Here is a 21088-nt window from a genome sequence, read left to right as displayed (position 1 = left end):
AATTTTTTATTATTATTATTATTATTATTATTATTTACCTAGCACCTATCTCCAACTCAAGGATACTTTACAGACAGATATCAGCTTTTGCAATGACTCGCAAACAGATGAGAAGCAGCAGCCAATGTGCACACAGCATATTCTCATCAGAATCTGCAGCCACCTGTGCGACTGCAGGTTATGTAGGGTAGGTTAAGACCAAGACAGAGCAACAACCGTCACTGGACATACATGCACACATTCATACACATATACATATCTATATATACTTACACACTGGTCACATTCATACAGGACAATATAGAATATTTGCATATGATCAAGCCACTACCATATGAGCATCCCGATGTGTTCAGAATAGGCTCCCCCCAGTGGCCATACCCAGTGCTGCAGCCGTCCTGTGATGAGTCATGAGCTGTTAAGAGGCGAGTTAGATGGTGGCTGATAAATTATGCATGACAGGTACAATCACTGGCAGTGACGGTACACATGAGTAAGAATCCATTAGTTTCTCCATTATTATAACTATATGTTTATAAACCATAACTATAACTATATAGTTATACCATTAGAACTGACAAACAGAATGACTGGCAGTTGCTATATTAGTATGAAGTTACTTAGGAAAAAATGTGCTAGAATGTAGTGTATTAGTGAGGAGGATTATTGATCTATTTAAATGCATGACTGCCAGTGTGTGTATGCGTGTCCATGTTTGTATGTGTGTCTATGTATGCATCATTGTGTGATTTGTATGTGTTTATGTATGCATCAGTATGTGGTTTGTATGTGTGTTCAAATTCTGCTGCAGCACACTTTCATTTGTACTCTCATTCTTCTTGCAGACACTGAGAAAACAATACAGAGACCATCGCCATAGTAATAAAGTCTACAGGAAACGTATGTATGTGTCTGTGTGCCTGTGTGTGTGTGTGAGAGAGAGAGAGAGATTGTTGGGTGAAATGGCTGAAGGTATGACAACCATATTTTATTGCCTGGATCTGGGTCAAAATGTAAAATTCCACATTTTTCAGTCAGGACTTTGGAATAACACAAATATCTAATTTTAATAACACAAATATCTCATTTTGAGGATTTGCCATATTGCTGTTTTGGTTGTAGAAATTTTAAAATGTATTTCCTTACCTCATACCGATGTAATTAAACATGGTTATTTGAAGATTTTTAGATTTGCATGAATAAATGTAAGATGCCCTGACCTTTTATGAAAGTAATCTGTTTTCTTTTTTTTTTGTGCATATATGTCTATGTAAGTTTTTTTAGGCTTATGACCTGGGATTATACTGAACTTCGATTTGGGTGTCATTGTCTCGCCACTCTCATGTGTTCACTGTTGACTGAAGTTGTAGAGTTGTTTCTCATAGCCTGTGGTACCAGTATGAATGTTCTCATCATCTAGCTCAGTGTCAGCTTCTGGAGTCTGATTCTGGCTCACTGAGTTCTGGTTTCCAAATTGATCCCCCTTATAGTCAAACAAACTGTGGACAGATAACAGAGAACTTTTTAAAACACTAGGGTTAGAAACTTCATTTGGGGATCAGTATTTCTCAAAGCCAATTATTTATAAACTAAATGAAGACATAATAACATTCTTCATATATCATGATATTTTTAATCCCCTCATCACTCACCTGTCTTCTTCCTGAATGACACCAGGACATCAACCAAAGGCTCTAAAAGGGGGTGGGTACATACTGGATAAAAGAAAACAGGTCAATGAAAAAGATTCAGATATTCTGTTTTCATTCATTTTTTTGATTTTATACAGTGAATTTAACAAAATATATTGTCTAAAATCAGCTTTACAGTACACAGGTCTAGACCACACATGGGGTGTAAGAAAGTTACCTCAGGATTACCAAACTGAAGAGCTAAACTGTGTCTCTTGGGTCAAGGCTAGAGAGTAATGCTCACACAAACACATGAAGTATAGAAATGTGAAAACCACATTACATAATAAAATGTAATAAATGAATGTGTCATTAAGATCATACAGACTTAGGGTATAAGAAATCTATAAAAATGTGCCTGCAGTCTAGATGTCCAAGCAAATGTGTGTGATTTTACTGACAGTCTTACCCTTGTAATGTAAGGACAAAAACATAAGCATCCAAACCACAGACGTCATCAACAACACACAGTGAGACAGTGAGATGAAGCTGCCAAACTGTCAAAAGAAACACATGTCTTCTTTTACTTTTTTTCCTTAGTCACTGTTTTCAGTGTTTTTTTTTCTGTTCCACAACAGAATGAAACTGAATGTGTTAATGAGTCTTGCAGTGTCACCTCCATGCACACAATACACTGGCCTGCTACCTCTTTCTTCACACAGCTTCCTGAACAAAACCATAGCAGGTTGTCCTCTGAGGCAGTTGAAAGAATGACTGACATATTCTACATGTTTTTTTTGTTTGTTTGTTTTGTTTTGTTTTTACTCTGTAACCATGGTGACAAAAACCACATCTGAGGCCGGTTGTTTTACGTTACATTATGTGTCTGTTTGTAAGTGCATGTGTGGGAGGTTGTGCATATGAGTTCTGGGGTTCTGAATGTTCTTAAACTGGGAAAATAAAATAGTAGAACATTCTTACCAGAGTTTTGGTCATCACATACCTGATATACTAATGTGAACAGAAACTAAGAGATGAAACGTCAGTCCAGAGAAATTTACTAGTTTAATGGTTATTTACAGAATACAGCATGTGTATGTTTGTGTGTGTGTACCTGTAGCATTGGTGGTGACAGATATTGAAATGTTTCTCACAAAACTGATTGTGGTTGGAGAAGGAGACTGAGAGGTTGAAGTAACAAAGGTTTGTGGTGCTGTCCTAGAGAGAGAGAGAGAGAGAGAGAGAGAGAGAGAGAGGAGAAGTATGAAAAGACACTTCTGTAATTATTTATCAGGGTTTGTATCATCAGCCATTGTTAAAATGGTAGTTTCATCTTTATAAACTAAATGATCTCTCTAATGTTAAAAGCTTACCATCTAAAACTTTAAGGATGACATCATTGTGTGTTAACAAAAATTATGTCCACCCCACACCAGTATTTACCAGAGTCTGCCCTCTCCAGTCGAGTGATAGTTACAGTGAAGTCTGTCCCTTCATCCATCAGGCTGTATCTCCCATTGGATGGCTTATCTGAGTCGACGACCTCCTATTACCTTGAGCCCACTTATGAATACACTTAAATGTGTTTGTCACTGCTTTGCTTCAAACACTGTAAGCTTCTGAAGGGGAGGAACAACTTACCTGAGAGAAAGAGACAGATACCAAGATGAATAATCTTCATCATTGTCTATAATATTTATTTGACAACTTTGTCCCCAGAGCTCTGACAGCCTCCTGCAGACCTGCTACAGCTCCTGACTGAAATGTGTGAAAGCAGAGCCATTGTGAGACATGATGAGACATGATGAGATGTGATGAGAAGCATCTTATCAGTTTTCAAACTCTCCACACATCATAAAAACCACACCCACACCCATCAACCCACCCATACATAGACACACACACACCCACACACACTCACCCTTAGGGGGTTTATAAGCACAGGTTTATTTCGCCATCTGCTGGACAAAAACTGGTTTGGCAGTTCGAAGACTTTATAGAACATAAATCTGAAAGTTGTTAACATTTTGTTGTCCTTGTTATTTCTTGCACTACATTACTTACATACGTGGTTTTTCTTTGCTGTCTGAGGTTCTCACTAAGCACGTCTTCACTTGGGGCCAACATCCTGGTGTACTGGATTTTGGTTGTTTCATCTTGCATAGTGGCTCTGACACTCACTAGTCCTCAGCCTCTTTCCCCTTAGTGTATAGTCTCAGAGTGATGGATTTGGACTGAAACCCTCTGTGCATTGTGAGGAGTTTCCTTGTTTTGATGTCAGTGGCTTTTATCTCCTCATTAGGCCAGCTAATTATGCCAGCGGGGTGTCTGATGACTGGTAGATCATCGGTGTTCATAGCTCAGATCTTGTTCCTCCCATTCAGCTGACTTCTCAGGACTGGCCTCACTCATACGTCCACACTTATCAGATCTGTATGACATTCCGATGTCGCTGTTGTATATCCTGAGATGTATTAGTGAGTCAATGTCTCTTTCACTTCTGGCATACAGCTTGATATCATCCATGTAGAGGAGGTGGCTCTTGTTGATAATTTTGCTAAGGGGGCTGAGTCCTATGTAGAACAGCATGAGAGACAGGGCATCTCCTTAGTAGTCACTTGATGGTAACTCATGCTATTGGCATGTTATCAATCGGTACTTGGATGGAATTGTTCCCTTTCTGGGGGCTCTTCAGGATCAGGAGTGTCTGGCCTTCAGTTAACCATTCAGGGTGGGTTCCATCCCTAAGCAGCTGATTCACGCACACAAACAGACAAACACACACACACACACACACTTGCAGTCACATTAAATTGTGCTTAAAAGCCAAAACTATAGCCACTATGATGCTACAATTATGAATTGGATTACAAAAACAACCATGTATTTAGTTATATATTTTCAATCAATATCAAGTTCTTTGCTTTGTTTGTAAAGGTAATTTGATTTATTATATATATTCATCATTTTAGTAAAGTAAAAGTAATCTAAGTCACATTTAAACATTCATCAGCCACCATCACTACTAAACTTGTCAGTGTCTACCATTTTTTTCAAATGATGTGACTAGATTCAGTTGAATAGCTCCTCTCTTTCCATTTTGCATTGCATTATGGGACAATATTGTCCATACAAACCATACACAGAAATGACTGCTTCTAAGTATGCAATTGGGATGCATCCATTAGAACCATCCAACTGTTAGAGACACTTGTAATGACAGCCTGCACAAAACTATTTTGAAACATAGTGTGTCAGCAAGCTTCAGTTGCGTAATTTGATTTGATTTTATTACAGTAGTGGAACTAACATGACTGATCATGACTTACTGATCCTTATATTCTGAATTGCTCCTAATTTTCTGAAAATTGGTGGGTCGGGGGGTTACATAATGAGAAATTTCAATTAAACTCTCAGTACTCACATTTAAACAGCAGTGAAACTGTTCTGCCAGTAAGTTTAAGCAATTAATTATTTTCCCACCAGAGGGTGCAAGGATGCATTCCTCTAGAGCAGAATGTTTGATTATCATCTCCCTCATAATGCAGGCTGCCCATTTACATCCTGTTCTCATTTGGTCTGAAAAACAGACCCATGAATTGAAGAGTAGGGATAACAGTGAAGTTTTGTTTTTTGTTTTTTTTGTAAGTAAAATGTAGTCCTTTGCTTGTATATAATGTGACACACACGAGCTATTTCTTTGAGCTTGTCTAAAGTGTTATTCACATTCTCACTTTGGCTCAGTGCTTCTTTCTGGAGGTCTGGGGTGGTGCAGTGTCATAGACTGAGGTTGTCTTTAGCTTTATTTGTACTTTGATGACAGCTCAAGGCTGACGGAGGATGGCAGCAAGTGACTACATTTAGTATTTTTGAAATTCACTTTTCACAAATATGCATATTTCTTATTTTGCATTATCACAAGCTATAAATAAAAACTCACTGGAACATATTTTGCTGCCTGTTTGCCATGGCCTTCTTTCTCAACACCTGTTTAAAAACCACATGAGCATGCAACAAAGCTGCTTTAGCCAGGAAGGTCAAGCACTCCCTAAAAGAGGAAGGAAATAAATGTGTTAACCACATCTAGCTTTTTAGCTTTGTGCTGCCTCTGTTCTTATCATTTGATATTTGAACACTGGTGATCAGTCTTGTCACAGAACGGTAAGACTCTTTCTTTAGGTCACAACAGTATTAATGCAACATCAATAAAGATTGACAGAATGTAGATTAACAGAATAGAGATTTTGGTTTAATTTCCTAGAAAATGATTGTCTAATTATCAACTAATTTGCAGAACCAGTAGAAAATTACCATTGACAATTCTGTTATTCTAATGTCAGGCATTACCATCATCTGGGACCGTGCATGGTTGTTCTATGATTCTGTGATGGACTACTGTTTCTTTACATTTTAAAAAATATTTTCAAATAGGATGGCTAAAGTAGTTTGTGGTTACAACACATTGTCTTGTTACTTGATTTGTGTTGTGAAAATATTCATTGAGACCAAGATAAATTCTAGTGTCCAGTCCTACTTTGCTAATAAAGTGATTTATCATTCTGATGCAATGAAAGTACATAGTGGGGGGGAGGGGGTTTTGTATACACCGTCCATCAAAATGATTTATAGCTTGTTTTTGATTGATTGACAGCTGTCAATCATGCCACCCACTTACACTCAGAGCTCTACATGGTCTTGCACCTCCCTACCTAGCTGAACTCCTACACTCATACGGCCCCACACATACACTCCGCTCTTCTGATGCAGGTCTCCTCTCCAACATGACACCATATGAGAATAGAGCTCCTAGAACAGACCTGAACAACAAGCTCTCACTACATATAGGCCACTTCAGTCTTCTACACTGCTTAGGACATAACAAAACGGTTATTAATACAATATGTATCTGATTTGTTACTGTGTAAATACATTTGTATGTAATGCTGGGATGAGGTGTTAAAATAGTTGAAGTTGTTTTTATTTTGTTAAACTTGGTAGAATGATTTTGTGTTTTTATTCTTATCACAATTGCTTTCACCTTTTTCATTTACAGTCTGGACAAGGATTCCTATAAATCCTTTTGTGATTCAATCCAGAGTAAATAGCCCTCAAGGAATAAAACTCAATTGAAATGAGATGACAAGAGCCAAACGTCCTCAGTAATACAGATGTGTCATCAGATCAGTCTGACTGATATTTGAAACAGTGTAAATAGAAGCAGAAATGTGATGCACTCAGCTGTGTTGTGTGCTGTTGTGTGTCTGTGCAGGTTTGTTTAATGATGTCACTCAGAACTCCTCTTCTAACTCTCACTCTCATCACTCTGTTCATGTCTCTGGGTAAGACTGCAATCTTCATCAAAAGTTTATTATATAAAGATTAATAAGTTAAAATATAAAGATTTTCTGACACAGTGTTCCCATTTAATGAAGTTAATTTACATTGGTTACCAAAGCCCCCACATCTCCCACACCACTGCTACAGAGCTTGCTGAGTGCTTTGTGGTTTTTCTCAAGTTTAGGGCAGTCTTAGATTAAGAGCACACTGTGGTAAGATTAAAATTCACAACCCCACTATAACTACAAAGTGCAGATATATTTTTGTTTGTTTTTCTTTTTATTCAACCTCATATATTATGTGACTGAGCGTTAAGTTGTTCAGAGTCACTAGTGTCCACTTCTCCCAAGCTCCTCCCTCACCCTGCTACAAGCTCTTCTCACTTTGTGGTTTAGCTCAGAATCAACTCAGAGTTCTGCAGTACCTGCTGGAGTTAGAGAGGAGAGAAGTGAAGCTGTAAGAGAACTCCCACTCTCTTATGGGGCCCAGACTCTTCTATTGACCTCTTGCATGCATTATATGTTTCAGCGGCTTTTGGAACAGAATGGAGTGTGAAGTACAAACAAACTGAAATATGTGCTTTAAAGGGGTCCACAGTGTTTATCAATGACAGTTACACATACCCAGCAGGGCTGGAAGTCAAAGAGGAATTTTGGGTTAAAGAGCCATTCGATAGAGAACAGGACACACCTGTATATTGCAGACCCACTAAGGACTCAGGCAGAGTGCAGTGTTATGTAGATAAACAGCAACATTTCTCCCTCAAACTGATTAATGTAACGAAGGAGGATGAACATGACTATCGCTTCAGAATCAAAACAAATGTAGCCAATCAAAAATGGCTGGGAGATCTTGTCAAGATCACTGTCACAGGTAGGTTAAATATTGAATTCCCCATTTTCTAATTGTGATGCATAGTGTCCTTTACTCAGAGGAATATGAGTCTTGAAGTTTATTAATGCCTATTTTTAACTATGATGCACATTCTCACTTCATGCAAAGGCGTTTGAGTTTAATTAAGCTGATTATTGAGAGTTGTTAAACTGAATAAGGGTTACTCTGATATATTAGCTGTACTACTCAATTTGTACTACACACTTTGTTTCTCTCTTTTCTTTAAATAAAATCCAAGACAGTTTCATCACAGCAGAATAATTTTCTTAATTGCTTGAAGTTTCCCTGTATGATTTAAATTGTGATGGACTTCCAGTTGCTTCATTTGATGATTCTCTCATTGTCTTAGAGCTCCTTGTTAAAACTCTTCTTGAAGTAATAGAGAGAGAAGCAGCAGTTCTGACGTGTACAACCAGCTGCAGTTTGACTGACAGTCCAACATTCATCTGGTACAAAAATGGACATCCTTTATCCTCCAGTACAAACCCACTCCACCTGCGGCCAGTCAGCAATGAGGATGCAGGCAGTTATATGTGTGCTGTAAGAGGATATGAACATCTCCCCTCTCCTGCTCAAACTCTCACGGTCAGATGTAAGTTTACATAGCTTCATTTTGCTTTCATACAATACTTCCAATATTTACATAAAATCAAATGTAAAACAAATGAATTACTGAATAAACATCCTAAGATCTTTCACTGCCAGTGAAATAATTGTATTACCTGCATAATAAAAGATAAATATTACATTTAAAGCAATAATGTCTACTCATAGATCGTCCAAAGAATGTGTCAGTGTCCATCCGTCCCTCTGGTGAAATAGTGGAGGGCAGTCCAGTGACTCTGACCTGCAGCAGTGATGCCAACCCACCTGTGCAGAACTACAATTGGTTCAAGGAGAAAACATTATTAGGAAAAGAAAGCACACACATTATTCCTAATATCAGCTCTGAGGACAGTGGAGAATACAAGTGCAAGTCCAGTAATGAACATGGATCAAAATACTCATCTGTAATACTGAATGTTATGTGTAAGTTATTGTTTATCTTGTACAATTTGAAATTATTTTGTTTTTTAAAGGTACAATAAAGAAAATACATTCTCTGATGATTAAACCATGCCATTGTTTCCTGGTTTTTAGATCCTCCAAAGAATGTATCAGTGTCCATCACTCCCTCTGGTGAAATACTGGAGGGAAGTTCAGTGACTCTGACCTGCAGCAGTGATGCCAACCCACCTGTGCAGAACTATAACTGGTTTAAGGAGAAAACATTATTAGGAAAAGAAAGCACACACATTATTCCTAATATCAGCTTTGAGGACAGTGGAGAATACAAGTGCAAGTCCAGTAATGAACATGGATCAAAATACTCATCTGTAATACTGAATGTTATGTGTAAGTTAATGTTTACTTTGTACAATTTGAAATTCTGTGTTTTGTAAAGGTACAGTAAAGAAAATACCTCCTCTGATGATTAAACCATGCCATTGTTTCCTGGTTTTTAGATCCTCCAAAGAATGTATCAGTGTCCATCAGTCCCTCTGGTGAAATAGTGGAGGGTAGTTCAGTGACTCTGATCTGCAACAGTGATGCCAACCCATCTGTGCAGAACTTCAACTGGTTTAAAGAAGGAAGAACCTCACCTGTAGGATCTGGACAGAATTACAGAGTTCTACAGAGTGGATTCTACTATTGTGCAGCTCAGAACCATCATGGAGCTCAGAATTCATCTACTGTGTCTGTCTTAATAAAAGGTAACAATCAGAGAAATCAGAAATGTCCTAATAATGCAGTTAATGAATGAAAGTGTGTAGGACAGTTTATATATATTTATTTGCTTTACAGGGTAGACCTGATAGTTGTCATGTTATAGCCCCGCCCCCTCCCCAAGTTTCTTGGTGTGTGTGTGTTCTTCTGTCTTGCCACGCCCTCTCATGTTGTTCACCTGTTCCGTGCTATGTGTAATCGTCTTCGATGTATATATGTCTCGTGTGTCGTAATATGTGTGTTGGTGTTTGAGATGTGCATAGCCTTAGAGCTTTGTCTTATGTTTTGCATGTTTTTAAAAAAAAGCATGTTTCATCGTGCCTCGTCCCCGCATCCTGCTTATCCTCGCCACAATAGTCATGATACAAGAGACATGATATGATAGTTGTGATATGAAATTTCCATAGACTTGATTCAATGATTTGATTTTTGTTAATATATTTTGTTATTGCTGTTATGCATACGTGCATGTGTACGTGTGTGTGTGCATGTCTGGATCTCTCAGCAGGCTCTTCCATCATTCTTAATATAGCTGTCGGAGTAACAGTGTGTGGGCTCTCTGCTCTTCTTGTGCTGGCATTCTGGATGAGGTGAAGAAATTTGTGACCAACTTCCTTGAGTAGAACAGGTTTCAGCAATTAATTATGTCTGTGCTGGCAATATTTGATAGTTTGTGTTCTATGAGCAGGAGGAATAGGAGTAAGAGAAAGAAATACCACAGTGCCTCTAAAAGGAGAGGGAGTGGAACAGCGCCAGGTTGTCGAGAGAGAGCGCTATCCAAGGTTCTGACTCTGCATAGTGAGGGATCTCCAATGGAGATCTTCATTGTAAATCTTCACTGCCTCTTCATAAAGCCACTGTAATGCCTACATCAAGGCCTGCTTCTGCTTCCTGTTTCCTACCTGCGTCTTCTCTGCAGAATGCTGACCCTGATTCTATGGATGATGCATACACAGCTCTTGAGTTGAAAGTCAGACCCTCTGATAATTTATATGATGTACTTGCTGTAAGTATCTTCAAAAACAAAATTAGTCTTGGTTGTTGTGGCTCTTGTAGCTCACCTGGTAGCACAGGTAGTGTGAGGTGTTAAAAACACTGAGGTGGTAGTTTTGATTCCCAGGCAACATTTGTTGTGTGGTTCCAACAAACATGTAATTCTAGACAAGAGTGTTTGCTGTGAATGCTTTACTTTCATATGTGCTTTTTATTGCCACCTTTACACAGACTGTTCACCCCTGTCCTGATGATTTGAACACAACCACCTGTCCTGTGTATGAGAACATCACAGTAAGTTCAAGCTGTTTCATTCCACTTGAAAAGGTTTTATTATACTTGAGAAAACTGAGGAAGTGAGTAAACTGGATAACACCACCCAGAACCTATTTAATTCCACACATTGATGGTTTATTTGGGACATGTCATGTTTGGTTACTAAAGAGAGGGATTACTATAATGCAGATCTTTCTCACATTGCATACAACACTGTCAAGAATTAGCTCACTTTATGCTTCTACGAAAAACCTTATTTATTAGAGACACAATATAGGTATACAAAAACAGCTCTTCTGTTGCCAAGCACAAATGTCTAACCATCATCTATCTATGGTCATTTACTGACTATATGAATGAACTTGATATTCTTTTAGGTGGCAGGCCACTAAAAGTCCAGCAGTGACACTGATACTGCTGTGTTTTGCATATGAACATGCCACTACCATATGAGCATCACCGCTGTGATCAAAATAGGCTGCCCCCCAGTGGCCATACCCAGTGCTGCAGCCATCCTGTGTAGGGTTGAGCTGTTAAGAGCTGAGTTAGATCGTGGCTGATAAATAGTGCATGACAGGTACAATCATTGGCAGTGACAGTGTACATTACTAAGAATTAGATCCTGCTGAGTATCTCCATTATTATAACTATATGTTTATAAACCATAACTGTAACTATATGATTATACCATTAAAACTGACAAACAGAATGACTGACAAGTGCTATATCAGTATGAAGTTACTTAAGTTACTTAGGTGCTAGAATGAAGTGTATTAGTGAGGAGTATTATTGAACTATTTAAATGCATGGCTGCCAGTGTGTGTGTGTGTGTGTGTGTGTGTGTGTGCGTGTGTGTGTGTGTGTGTGTGTGTCCATGTGTGTCTGTGTATGGATTAGTGTTTGGTATGTATGTGTGTGTTTAAATTCTGCTCTAGCACACTTTCATTTGTACTCTCATTCTTCTTGCAGACTTTGAGAAAACAATACAGAGACCATCTCTATAGCAATAAACAGCAATAAACCATAAAACACAGTCTACAGGAAAAATATGTGTGTGTGTGTGTGTGTGTGTGTGTGTGTGTGTGTGTGTGTGTGTGTGTGTATGTATGTGTGTGTGTGTGTGTGTGTGTGTGTGTGTGTGTGTGTGTGTGTGTGTGTGTGAGAGAGAGAGAGAGATTGTTGGGTGAAATGGTTGAAGGTATGACTACCATATTTTATTGCATGGATCTGGGTCAAGATGTAAAATTCCACATTTTTCAGTCAGGACTTTGGAATAACACAAATATATAATTTTAATAACACAAATATCTAATTTTGAGGATTTGCCATACTGCTGTTTCTGTTGTAGAAATAAAAAAAATGTATTTCCTTACCTAATACCAATGTAATTAAACATGATTATTTGAAGATTATTTTAAGATTTGCATGAATAAATGAAAGATGCCCTGACCTTTTATGAAAGTAATCTGTTTTTTTTTTTTTTTTTGTTTTGTTTTTTTTTTTTTTTTGGGGGGGGGGGGGGGGTTGTTTTCTTGTGTGCATGTGTCTTACCAGGTTTGCAACCTGGTATTATAGTGAACTTTGACTTGGGTTTCATTGTCTCACCACACTCATGTGTTCACTGAAGTTGACTGAAGTTGTAGAGGAAGGTGGAATCTCTGGGTGTAGAATCTCTCCGGCGGCCCGACCTGATGTCCTTTCACTTATAATCACCACAATGATCTCACAACATTGTCCAGCCGTACATCAGGCCCATCTGGTGCACAGCAGAAACACAACTGTGCAACACAAACAACTATCCGCACCAAGATATGATGAAGAGCACGCCAGCTACTTCATTTGCAGCTAAAGGTTTTTTTTGTGTATGTGTATAACAGATATAATATATAATGTATAACAGCTGGTCCTGAGATAAAGCTGTGCTTCAGTCAATCAGTCATCACTGTAATGTATATATATTTTGTACATAAAATCTCATAGCAGTGAAAAGTTTCTCATAGTCTGTGGTACCAGTGTGAACATTCTCATAGTCTGTGGTACCAGTGGGCATATTCTCATTGTCTAGCTCAGTGTTAGCTTCTGGAGTCTGATTCTGGCTCACTGAGTTCTGGTTTCCAAATTGATCCCCCTCATAGTCAGACACCTCAAACTGTGGACAGATAACAGAGAAAACTTCTTAACACACTAGGGTTAGAGACTTCATTTGGGGATCAGTATTTCACAAAGCCAATTATTTATAAACTAAATGAAGACATAATAACATTCTTCATATATCATGATGTTTTTTTTATGACTTGAATATGTTATTGGCTAACCCCCTCGTCACTCACCTGTCCTCTTCCTGGATGACACCAGGACATCACCAAAGGCTCTAAAAGGGGCTGGGTACATACTGGATAAAAGAAAACAGGTCAATGAAAAAGATTCAGATATTCTGTTTTCATTCATTTTTGTTTTATACAGTGAATTTAACAAAATATATTGTTTAAAATCAGCTTCACAGTACACAGGTCTAGACCACACATGGGGTGTAAGGAAGAAGCCTCGGGATTACCAAACTGAAGAGCTAAACTGTGTCTCTTAGGTCAAGGCTAGAGAGTAATGCGCACACAAAAACATGAAGTATAGAAATGTGAAAACTACATTACATAATAAAATGTGATGAATGAATGTGTCATTAAGATCAAACAGACTTACTGTATAAGAAATCTATAAAAATGTGCCTGCAGTTTAGATGTCCAAGCAAATGTGTGTGATTCTACTGAAAGTCTTACCCTTGTAATGTAAGGACAAAAACATAAGAATCCAAACCACAGACGTCATCAACAGGACACACAGTGAAACAGTGAGATGAAGCTGACAAACTGTCAAAAGAAACACACGTCTTCTTTTACTCTTTTAATGTGAAAAGCTTACCATCCAAAACTTTAAGGATGACATCATTAAATGTGTCCCTAAACATTCTGTCCACCTCACACCAGTATTTACCAGAGTCTGCCCTCTCCAGTCAAGTGATACTCACAGTGAAGTCTGTCCCTTCATCCATCAGGCTGTATCTCCCACTGGATGGCTTATCTGAGTCAACAAGGACGTCCTCAGCTCTTTGACAAGGATCCTTACAGAAGTACTTCCTGTTACCTTGAGCCCACTTATGAGTACACTTAAATGTGATTGACTCTCTTTAATATCCAATGATTGTAACCCCAGATGTTTTGTATCTTGTTGCTGTCAAACAAGGTTACAATGCACAAGGATGTAAATTTGTGAATTTTGTCACCCACTGCTTTCCTTCAAATGCTGTAAGCTTCAGAAGGGGAGGAACAACTTACCTGAGAGAAAGAGACAGATACCAAAATGAGTAATCTTCATCATTGTCATCATTTACAGCCTCCTGCAGTCCTGCTACAGCTCCTGACTGAAATGTGTGAAAGCAGAGATGTGGTGAGACACACCCATACACCCAAACACACACACACACACACACACACACACACATACACACACACATACACACGCACACACAGATGTACACACAGGCACACATGCACACACACCACACACACACACATACACGCTCACCCTTAGGGGGTTTATAAGCACAGGGTTATATCGCCATCTGCTGGACAAAAACTGGTTTGGCAGTTGGAAGACTTTATAGAACATAAATCTGAAAGTTGTTAAAGTTTTGATGTCCTTCTTATTTCTTGCACTACATTACTTACATATGTGGCTTTTCTTTGTAAAATGTCAACATGTCTGTTTCTAAGGTACTCACTAAGCACTTCTTCACTTGGGGCCAACATCCTGGTGTCCTGGATCTTGGTTGTTTCATCTTGGATAGTGGCTCTGACACTCACTAGTCCTCAGCCTCTTTCCCCTTAGTGTATAGTCTCAGAGTGATGGATTTGGACTGAAACCCTCTGTGCATTGTGAGGAGTTTCCTTGTCTTGATGACAGTGGCTTTTATCTCCTCATTAGGCCAACTAATTATGCCAGCGGGGTGTCTGATGACTGGTAGATCATCGGTGTTCATAGCTCAGATCTTGTTCCTCCTATTCAGCTGAATTCTCAGGACTGGCCTCACTCATACGTCCACACTTATCAGATCTGTATGACATTCCGATGTCGCTGCTGTATATCCTGAGATGTATTAGTCAGTCAATGTCTCTTTCACTTCTGGCATACAGCTTGATATCATCCATGTAGAGGTGGCTCTTGTTGATAATTTTACTAATTATTTAATAATAATTTTCTATAGCAGTCACTTGATGGTACCTCATGTTATTGGGAGTTTATCAGCTGGTACTTGGATGGAATTGTGCCCTTTCTGGGGGCTCTTCAGGATCACGAGTGTTTGGCCTTCACTTAATCATTAGAATGCATCCATTAGAACCATCCAACAGTTAGAGACAGACACTTGTAATGACAGCCTGCTCAAAACTACTTTGAAACATATTGTGTCAGCCAGCTTCAGTTGCGTAATTTGATTTGATTTTATTACAGTAGTGGAACTGACATGACTGATCATGAGTTACTGATCCTTATATTCTGAATTGCTCCTAATTTTCTGAAAATTGGTGGGGCGGGGGGTTACATAATGAGATATTTCAATTAAACTCTCAGTACTCACATTTAAACAGCAGTGAAACTGTTCTGCCAGTAAGTTTAAGCAATTAATTATTTTCCCACCAGAGGGTGCAAGAATGCATTCTTCAAGAGAAGAACGTTTGATTATCATCTCCCTGATAACGCAGGCTGCCCATCTACATCCTGTTTACATTTGGCCTGAAAAACGGACCCATAAATTGAAGAGTAGGGATACACTGGTTACCAAATCCCCCCACATCCCCCACACCACTGCTACAGAGCTTGCTGAGGGCTTTGTGGTTTTTCTCAAGTTTAGGGCAGTCTTAGATTAAGAGCACACTGTAGTAAGATTAAAATTCACAACCCCACTATAACTACAAAGTGCAGATATATTTTTGTTTGTTTTTCTCTTTACTCAACCACATATATTATGTGACTGAGCGTTAAGTTGTTCAGAGTCACTAGTGTCCACTTCTCCCCAAGCTCCTCCCCCACCCTGCTACAAGCTCTTCTCACTTTGTGGTTTAGATCAGAATCAGCTCATAGTTCTGCAGTAGCTGCTGGAGTTAGAGAGGAGAGAAGTGAAGCTGTAAGAGAACTCCCACTCTCTTATGGGGCCCAGACTCCTCTAATGACCTCTTTCATGCATCATATGTTTCAGGAGCTTTTGGAACAGAATGGAGTGTGAAGTACAACCCAACTAAAATATGTGTTTTAAAGGGGTCCACAATGTTTATCAATGGCAGTTACACATACCCAGCAGGGCTTGATGTGAAAGAGGAATTTTGGGTCACAGAGCATTTCAATTCACAAGAGGACAAGCCTGTATATTGCAGACCCACTAATGACTCAGGAAGGGTCCAGTGTTATGTAGATAAACAGCAACACTTCTCCCTCAAACTGATCAATATAACGAAGGAGGATGAACATGCCTATCACTTCAGAATCAAAACAAATGTAAGTGATCAAAAATGGCTGGGAGATCCTGACAATCTAAATAATTAATACATCTAAATAAAAATCTAAATCATTTATTTGTTCATTCAATTTTTATCTAGTCCATTAATTTTAATCTAGTTAAAATACTTGAATGCAGTTTCCTCAAAAGCATCATGATGTTTATATCTTGTTCACGATGTGTACTCAGGGATTCTCACTCTAGCAATCTGGACTACAATGAAAATAGAGCAAAATAATGTAAGGTGATCTTGAACTCAGGTGATGATGCCAACGGCCTGCTGGGTGAGCAACCACGCTCTCATGATGGACCCGTGTGCAGAACAGTTAGCTCGTGGAACAGGTAACAAGAAAAGTAAATAACCAAAAGGCAGGGAGTCGAACCCCAGCCATTTTTTTGCGAGGTGAATGAGCTCCCGCTAGACTGCAGCGGCCATAAAACAACCTGCCCGTATATCGCTCTTCAAAGGAACAGAGGACGACAAAACTAGAGGGAAAAAAAAACTAAACACCACACCGAGTTTTGGAAAATGCAGAACCAAGCACACCATGGGAAGGATGGCAGCCCCAATGCCCTGGGGAAAACCAAACTAAAACTTCCTAAACAAAACCAGAGAACAAGGAGTTGTAATGGCTAAGGGGAGCTTTGGAAGAGAGACAGATTTGAGAAGGAAAACTGGAGAAGGGACAGAACATGTAAAAACACAAACACCCTCACAACAGAAGGGCTTACAGACCTCAATACTCAAAGGTACCAGCTAGGCACTTGGCTCAGAACTTTGGCAAAGACCCAGCACTGAGTGACTGGCTCACTGGGCTTATATAGACCTAGCCCAGCTGTTGGGCGTTTAGCCTGATTAGTGGTGTGCCTGACTCGAGACCTCCCACTGGTGGTCGGAGGGGACCTCGGCCTGGCACCGATCCTTACAAATAAGGTTACGAAACAACAAAAACTCCATCATGTAGGGATTAGATCCACACCACCAGCACCTATAAGACTGACACCTCTATGTCAGGTACAAAAACCAATTACTCTAATCTCCTTATCATGGACTTATTAGTTAATAGCTGATGGCTTATTGAAAGACACTCTGACCTGCTAGTTACATTAAAAAAAGGAGCATTTCCAGCAATGGAGAAAGAGTCTGGCTTGCATATTTACCCTTGTAAAAAACACAAACATGCAAAAAAAAAAAAACAGGGTTCCATTGGCTCAGGTCTTGCAACAATAGAACAAAATACAAGGGTCTTGTGTGGAGCATCCATTAGTTCTGTTGGAGTTAATGGGCTGCCCATCTCCTGCCCACAAAACCTTCCCTCAGTGTGTTACATGTGTCAGCGACTGTGGAATACGCTTTCACCATCCATTTGTGATCATTTCCAATTTACATTTTAATCTTCTGGGTTGTGACATAATGTCTAAATTAAGCATGATAATCATGGGGTATAATATAATGACCTCTCTGGTTAATGATCTTTCTATTTGTGATTCTACTTATACCTGCACTCAGTTCTGCCTTCTCTGTGAGTTGAATACCAAGGTCAAGTGGGTACAGGGTCTAGCTGGCACCTACACCCCCCATGTCATGTAGGCAATACCTGCTCTTGCCTGAAAAGGAGAACAGTGTCAACATCATGGACTTTCTGCTGTCAGAGGAGTTCTGACACCTATTGTGCCCCCTTATAACACTCTAATCAATCCAGTTTGCAAACCAGATTGGAGGAGGTGGCATTTCACACAAGATTTGAGAAAGGTCAATGATCTTGTCATTCCTCGCTTGTACTGGACATCTCTTGTATAATAAATATAATTACACACACACACACACACACACACACACACACACATACACCACCATGGTTGATGTTTGTTCTGCTTTCACTAGCATCCCTGTGCATGTAGACACAGCCCATTTTTGCACTTACATTTAGAAATAAAAAAATTGTCTTGCACTAGCATGGACTCAGACTAGGTTGATGGGGCTTACAGACCTGGAGGATTCCTATTGGAACTTATGGCACCAGGTCTTCCTGTGTGCTCACACTCTGTGGTTGCTGCTGCTGCTGCTGAGAAAATACTAGTCATCAGGTCACCAAGGTGTTAAACACAGCAGCCACACAACATGACAGCTAAGAGGTGTAGTGGCTATGAAACATTTTGACATGAACTCGTAGTTTGACTGTTAAACACTCTTCTCTGCAGGGCTCTTCAGCCTTCATGCTGCATCAAACGCTTTCTCTCCTGAATTCAGCTTGGACACTGGAGGAACACAGTGGTTTGCTCTTATTCATGCATGTTATTCATCTGTTCAAGGATAAGCCCCTCACTATGTACACACACTGTCGACATGCATGTGGTGTCTCCCATGATTTCTGATGGATTTGGCCACAGAACCAGTTTAGGGCAGTAGAGGGAAAGATCATATCACATTCAACTCTCATTGCAGCCTGACTGCAAGCTTCCCAGTCATTTAGCAGTTATCAAAGTAACAGGATATGACACCCCAACCATAAGCAATGAAGCAGAGCGTTACTAGCTGATTCAGCAGAAAAATATTATTATGATGATTGATCAATTTTCTAAATGGCCTGAGGTATTCCTGAGTGCAAAGGAAAATGTGAGAACAATAGTAAGAGTTGTGGCAAGAGATATAATACCTATGTATGGAATACTGCATTCTAACAACAGTGATAAAGGCCCAGCATTCACATCAAGAGTCACTCAGCAGCTCTGCAAATATCTGTGCGTATATATCTATGATCGACTGGAGGTTTCACATCCTCTACTGCCCTCTGTCATGAAAATGTCTCCTTTCAAAGTTTTGATGGGAAGACCATTTCCCATGTTGTGGGTAAAGGGCCAACCAGGCCCTATGCTAGCTGGTAATTTACACACAATTATCTCTGATTGTACTGTAGCACTCCTTGAAATTCTCTCCAGATGGCAAAGTGCTAATCGAATGTTTGCTTCCTAGGAGATTTGTTGAGGCTCGCTACACACAATCCGCTACTGTTATTGTGATAATCCAAACAGCTGTACTAACTGATGCTCAGCCTCAGTTGATATATGCTAGTAGATTAAAGAGGCCCCCAGTTAGGGTGTACTATTGTCTCTATGTGTGTTTTGTTGTATGTCTGTATGCAGGTAATCCATGGTGAATCTTATTATGCTGATGTTCAGACTGAAGGGCCTCCTATGGTGCAAAGGGAACATCGTGTGTGCCTTGTCCCTGGAAATAGCTGTAAATGTGACAGAGCACCAGTACTGTGTGGTGTGCCTCTCCCTGTCCAGCAGATGGAAAAACACCCCAATCTACCTAACTGTTGTTAAATGGGTCATATCCGCATATGGAGTCACCCTTCTGCTAGAACTCCATCCCCCATTCTGCTGTTCCTGGGAAAGTCACACTGTCACCACACCATCAGTGTCATTTCACTTAACAACACGAGGATGTCAGAGTTATTCGATGTAAACTACGGGCATTTGGACTGGCTCCTGTTTGGACTGGATCCTGGCTCCTGTTAGATAGCTGTGTACTCAATACCTCATGTTTCTAATTAACTTGGCTTGTTATTACTACTAACAAAGGATGATTGGGCAGTGGTAGCTCAGTGGTTCAGGTACTTCATTTGTAAACAGAAGGTTGCTGGTTTACCACCGCTGCCAAGTTGCCACGGCTGGGGCTCCTGAGTAAATCTCTTAACCCTCAAGTTGTACTCAGTCATAATTGTAAGTCACTTTGTATAAAAGTGTCAGCTAAATGTAACTGATTTAACCAATGGCAAAGGTGATTTCATATTTTTGTAAATAATCTGCATATCACTTCCAGGAGAAATGAATATTTGCCACATGTAAAAGGTGTGGTCAGACCAGGAAATTTCTCCAGATAAACTGGCCTTGACTGGAATTTTTTGCCTTTTTATTCACTGTTGTTATTCTGCTACAGTAAAAGGCAGCAAAGTAAGAATAAAATGTATCTGTTTTCTCTCTAAAAGTAAAAGTAAAATGTAAAGCAAAGTAAGAATAAAAATAAAGAATAAAGAATAAAAGAATATTAAGAATAAGAATAAAAGAGTAAGAATAAAGCAAAGTAAGAATAAAATGTTTCTGTTTTCTCTCTATGCATGTTTGCAAGTATAAGAAATAATGCTGACCTAAGTCCACATATTCTGCTACCATGTAACTTCTTCATTTGATGCCTGCTTTGCTTGCCAAAGACCACATTTGCCTTTGTTATTGTTCTTCCTCTTTTTTCCCTGTGCTTGCTCTTCTTGTCAAACACAGGTAGTCTATAAATTACAGATGTTATCTAACTACAAACTGACTCTGTGTCTCACTGCTGCTCAGACGCTCTCTTCAGGTGCCTGAGGTTCACAATCTGGATGCAACCAGATTCCTCACTAAGAACTGACCAACCAAATACTTAACATCGTATATACACTGTGCCAGTTAAAACACTCAGATGTAGTTCCCCCCAAAAGGACGTGTTCTCAGAGATTCCCACTCTAGAACTAAATTAAATTTTGACAGCGTCATGTTACGTCAGGACTGACCAACCAATCTGAATGGACTTACACAAATAAACAGGGATGTTAGAGTATGACAGAAAGAGGAGTGTGCAGAGCTACTCATTTGCAGCTTTTTA

The 21088-nt window shown here is 39.4% G+C and overlaps 1 protein-coding gene across 1 annotated transcript in view; it reads left to right on the top strand.

Annotated features, from left to right (window-relative positions):
* Window positions 1-12901, top strand: part of LOC113568983 (B-cell receptor CD22-like) — a gene marked incomplete at its 5' end in the record, with an annotated part of 140556 nt that extends 127655 nt beyond the window's left edge. Inside the window, 8 exons of the mRNA XM_035534544.1 lie at window positions 8637-8891; window positions 9003-9257; window positions 9368-9616; window positions 10135-10219; window positions 10318-10411; window positions 10549-10635; window positions 10854-10916; window positions 12453-12901. Of these exons, the coding sequence (XP_035390437.1) occupies window positions 8637-8891; window positions 9003-9257; window positions 9368-9616; window positions 10135-10219; window positions 10318-10411; window positions 10549-10635; window positions 10854-10916; window positions 12453-12473 (1109 nt within the window). The remainder of the gene's footprint in view (window positions 1-8636; window positions 8892-9002; window positions 9258-9367; window positions 9617-10134; window positions 10220-10317; window positions 10412-10548; window positions 10636-10853; window positions 10917-12452) is intronic.
* Between the last annotated feature and the right edge of the window lie 8187 nt (window positions 12902-21088).

This window comes from Electrophorus electricus, chromosome 16, assembly GCF_013358815.1.
Source record: "Electrophorus electricus isolate fEleEle1 chromosome 16, fEleEle1.pri, whole genome shotgun sequence".
Taxonomy (NCBI): domain Eukaryota; kingdom Metazoa; phylum Chordata; class Actinopteri; order Gymnotiformes; family Gymnotidae; genus Electrophorus; species Electrophorus electricus.
The sequence above is the reverse complement of the archived record's forward strand: the minus strand, read 5'-3'. Positions and strand labels throughout refer to the sequence as shown.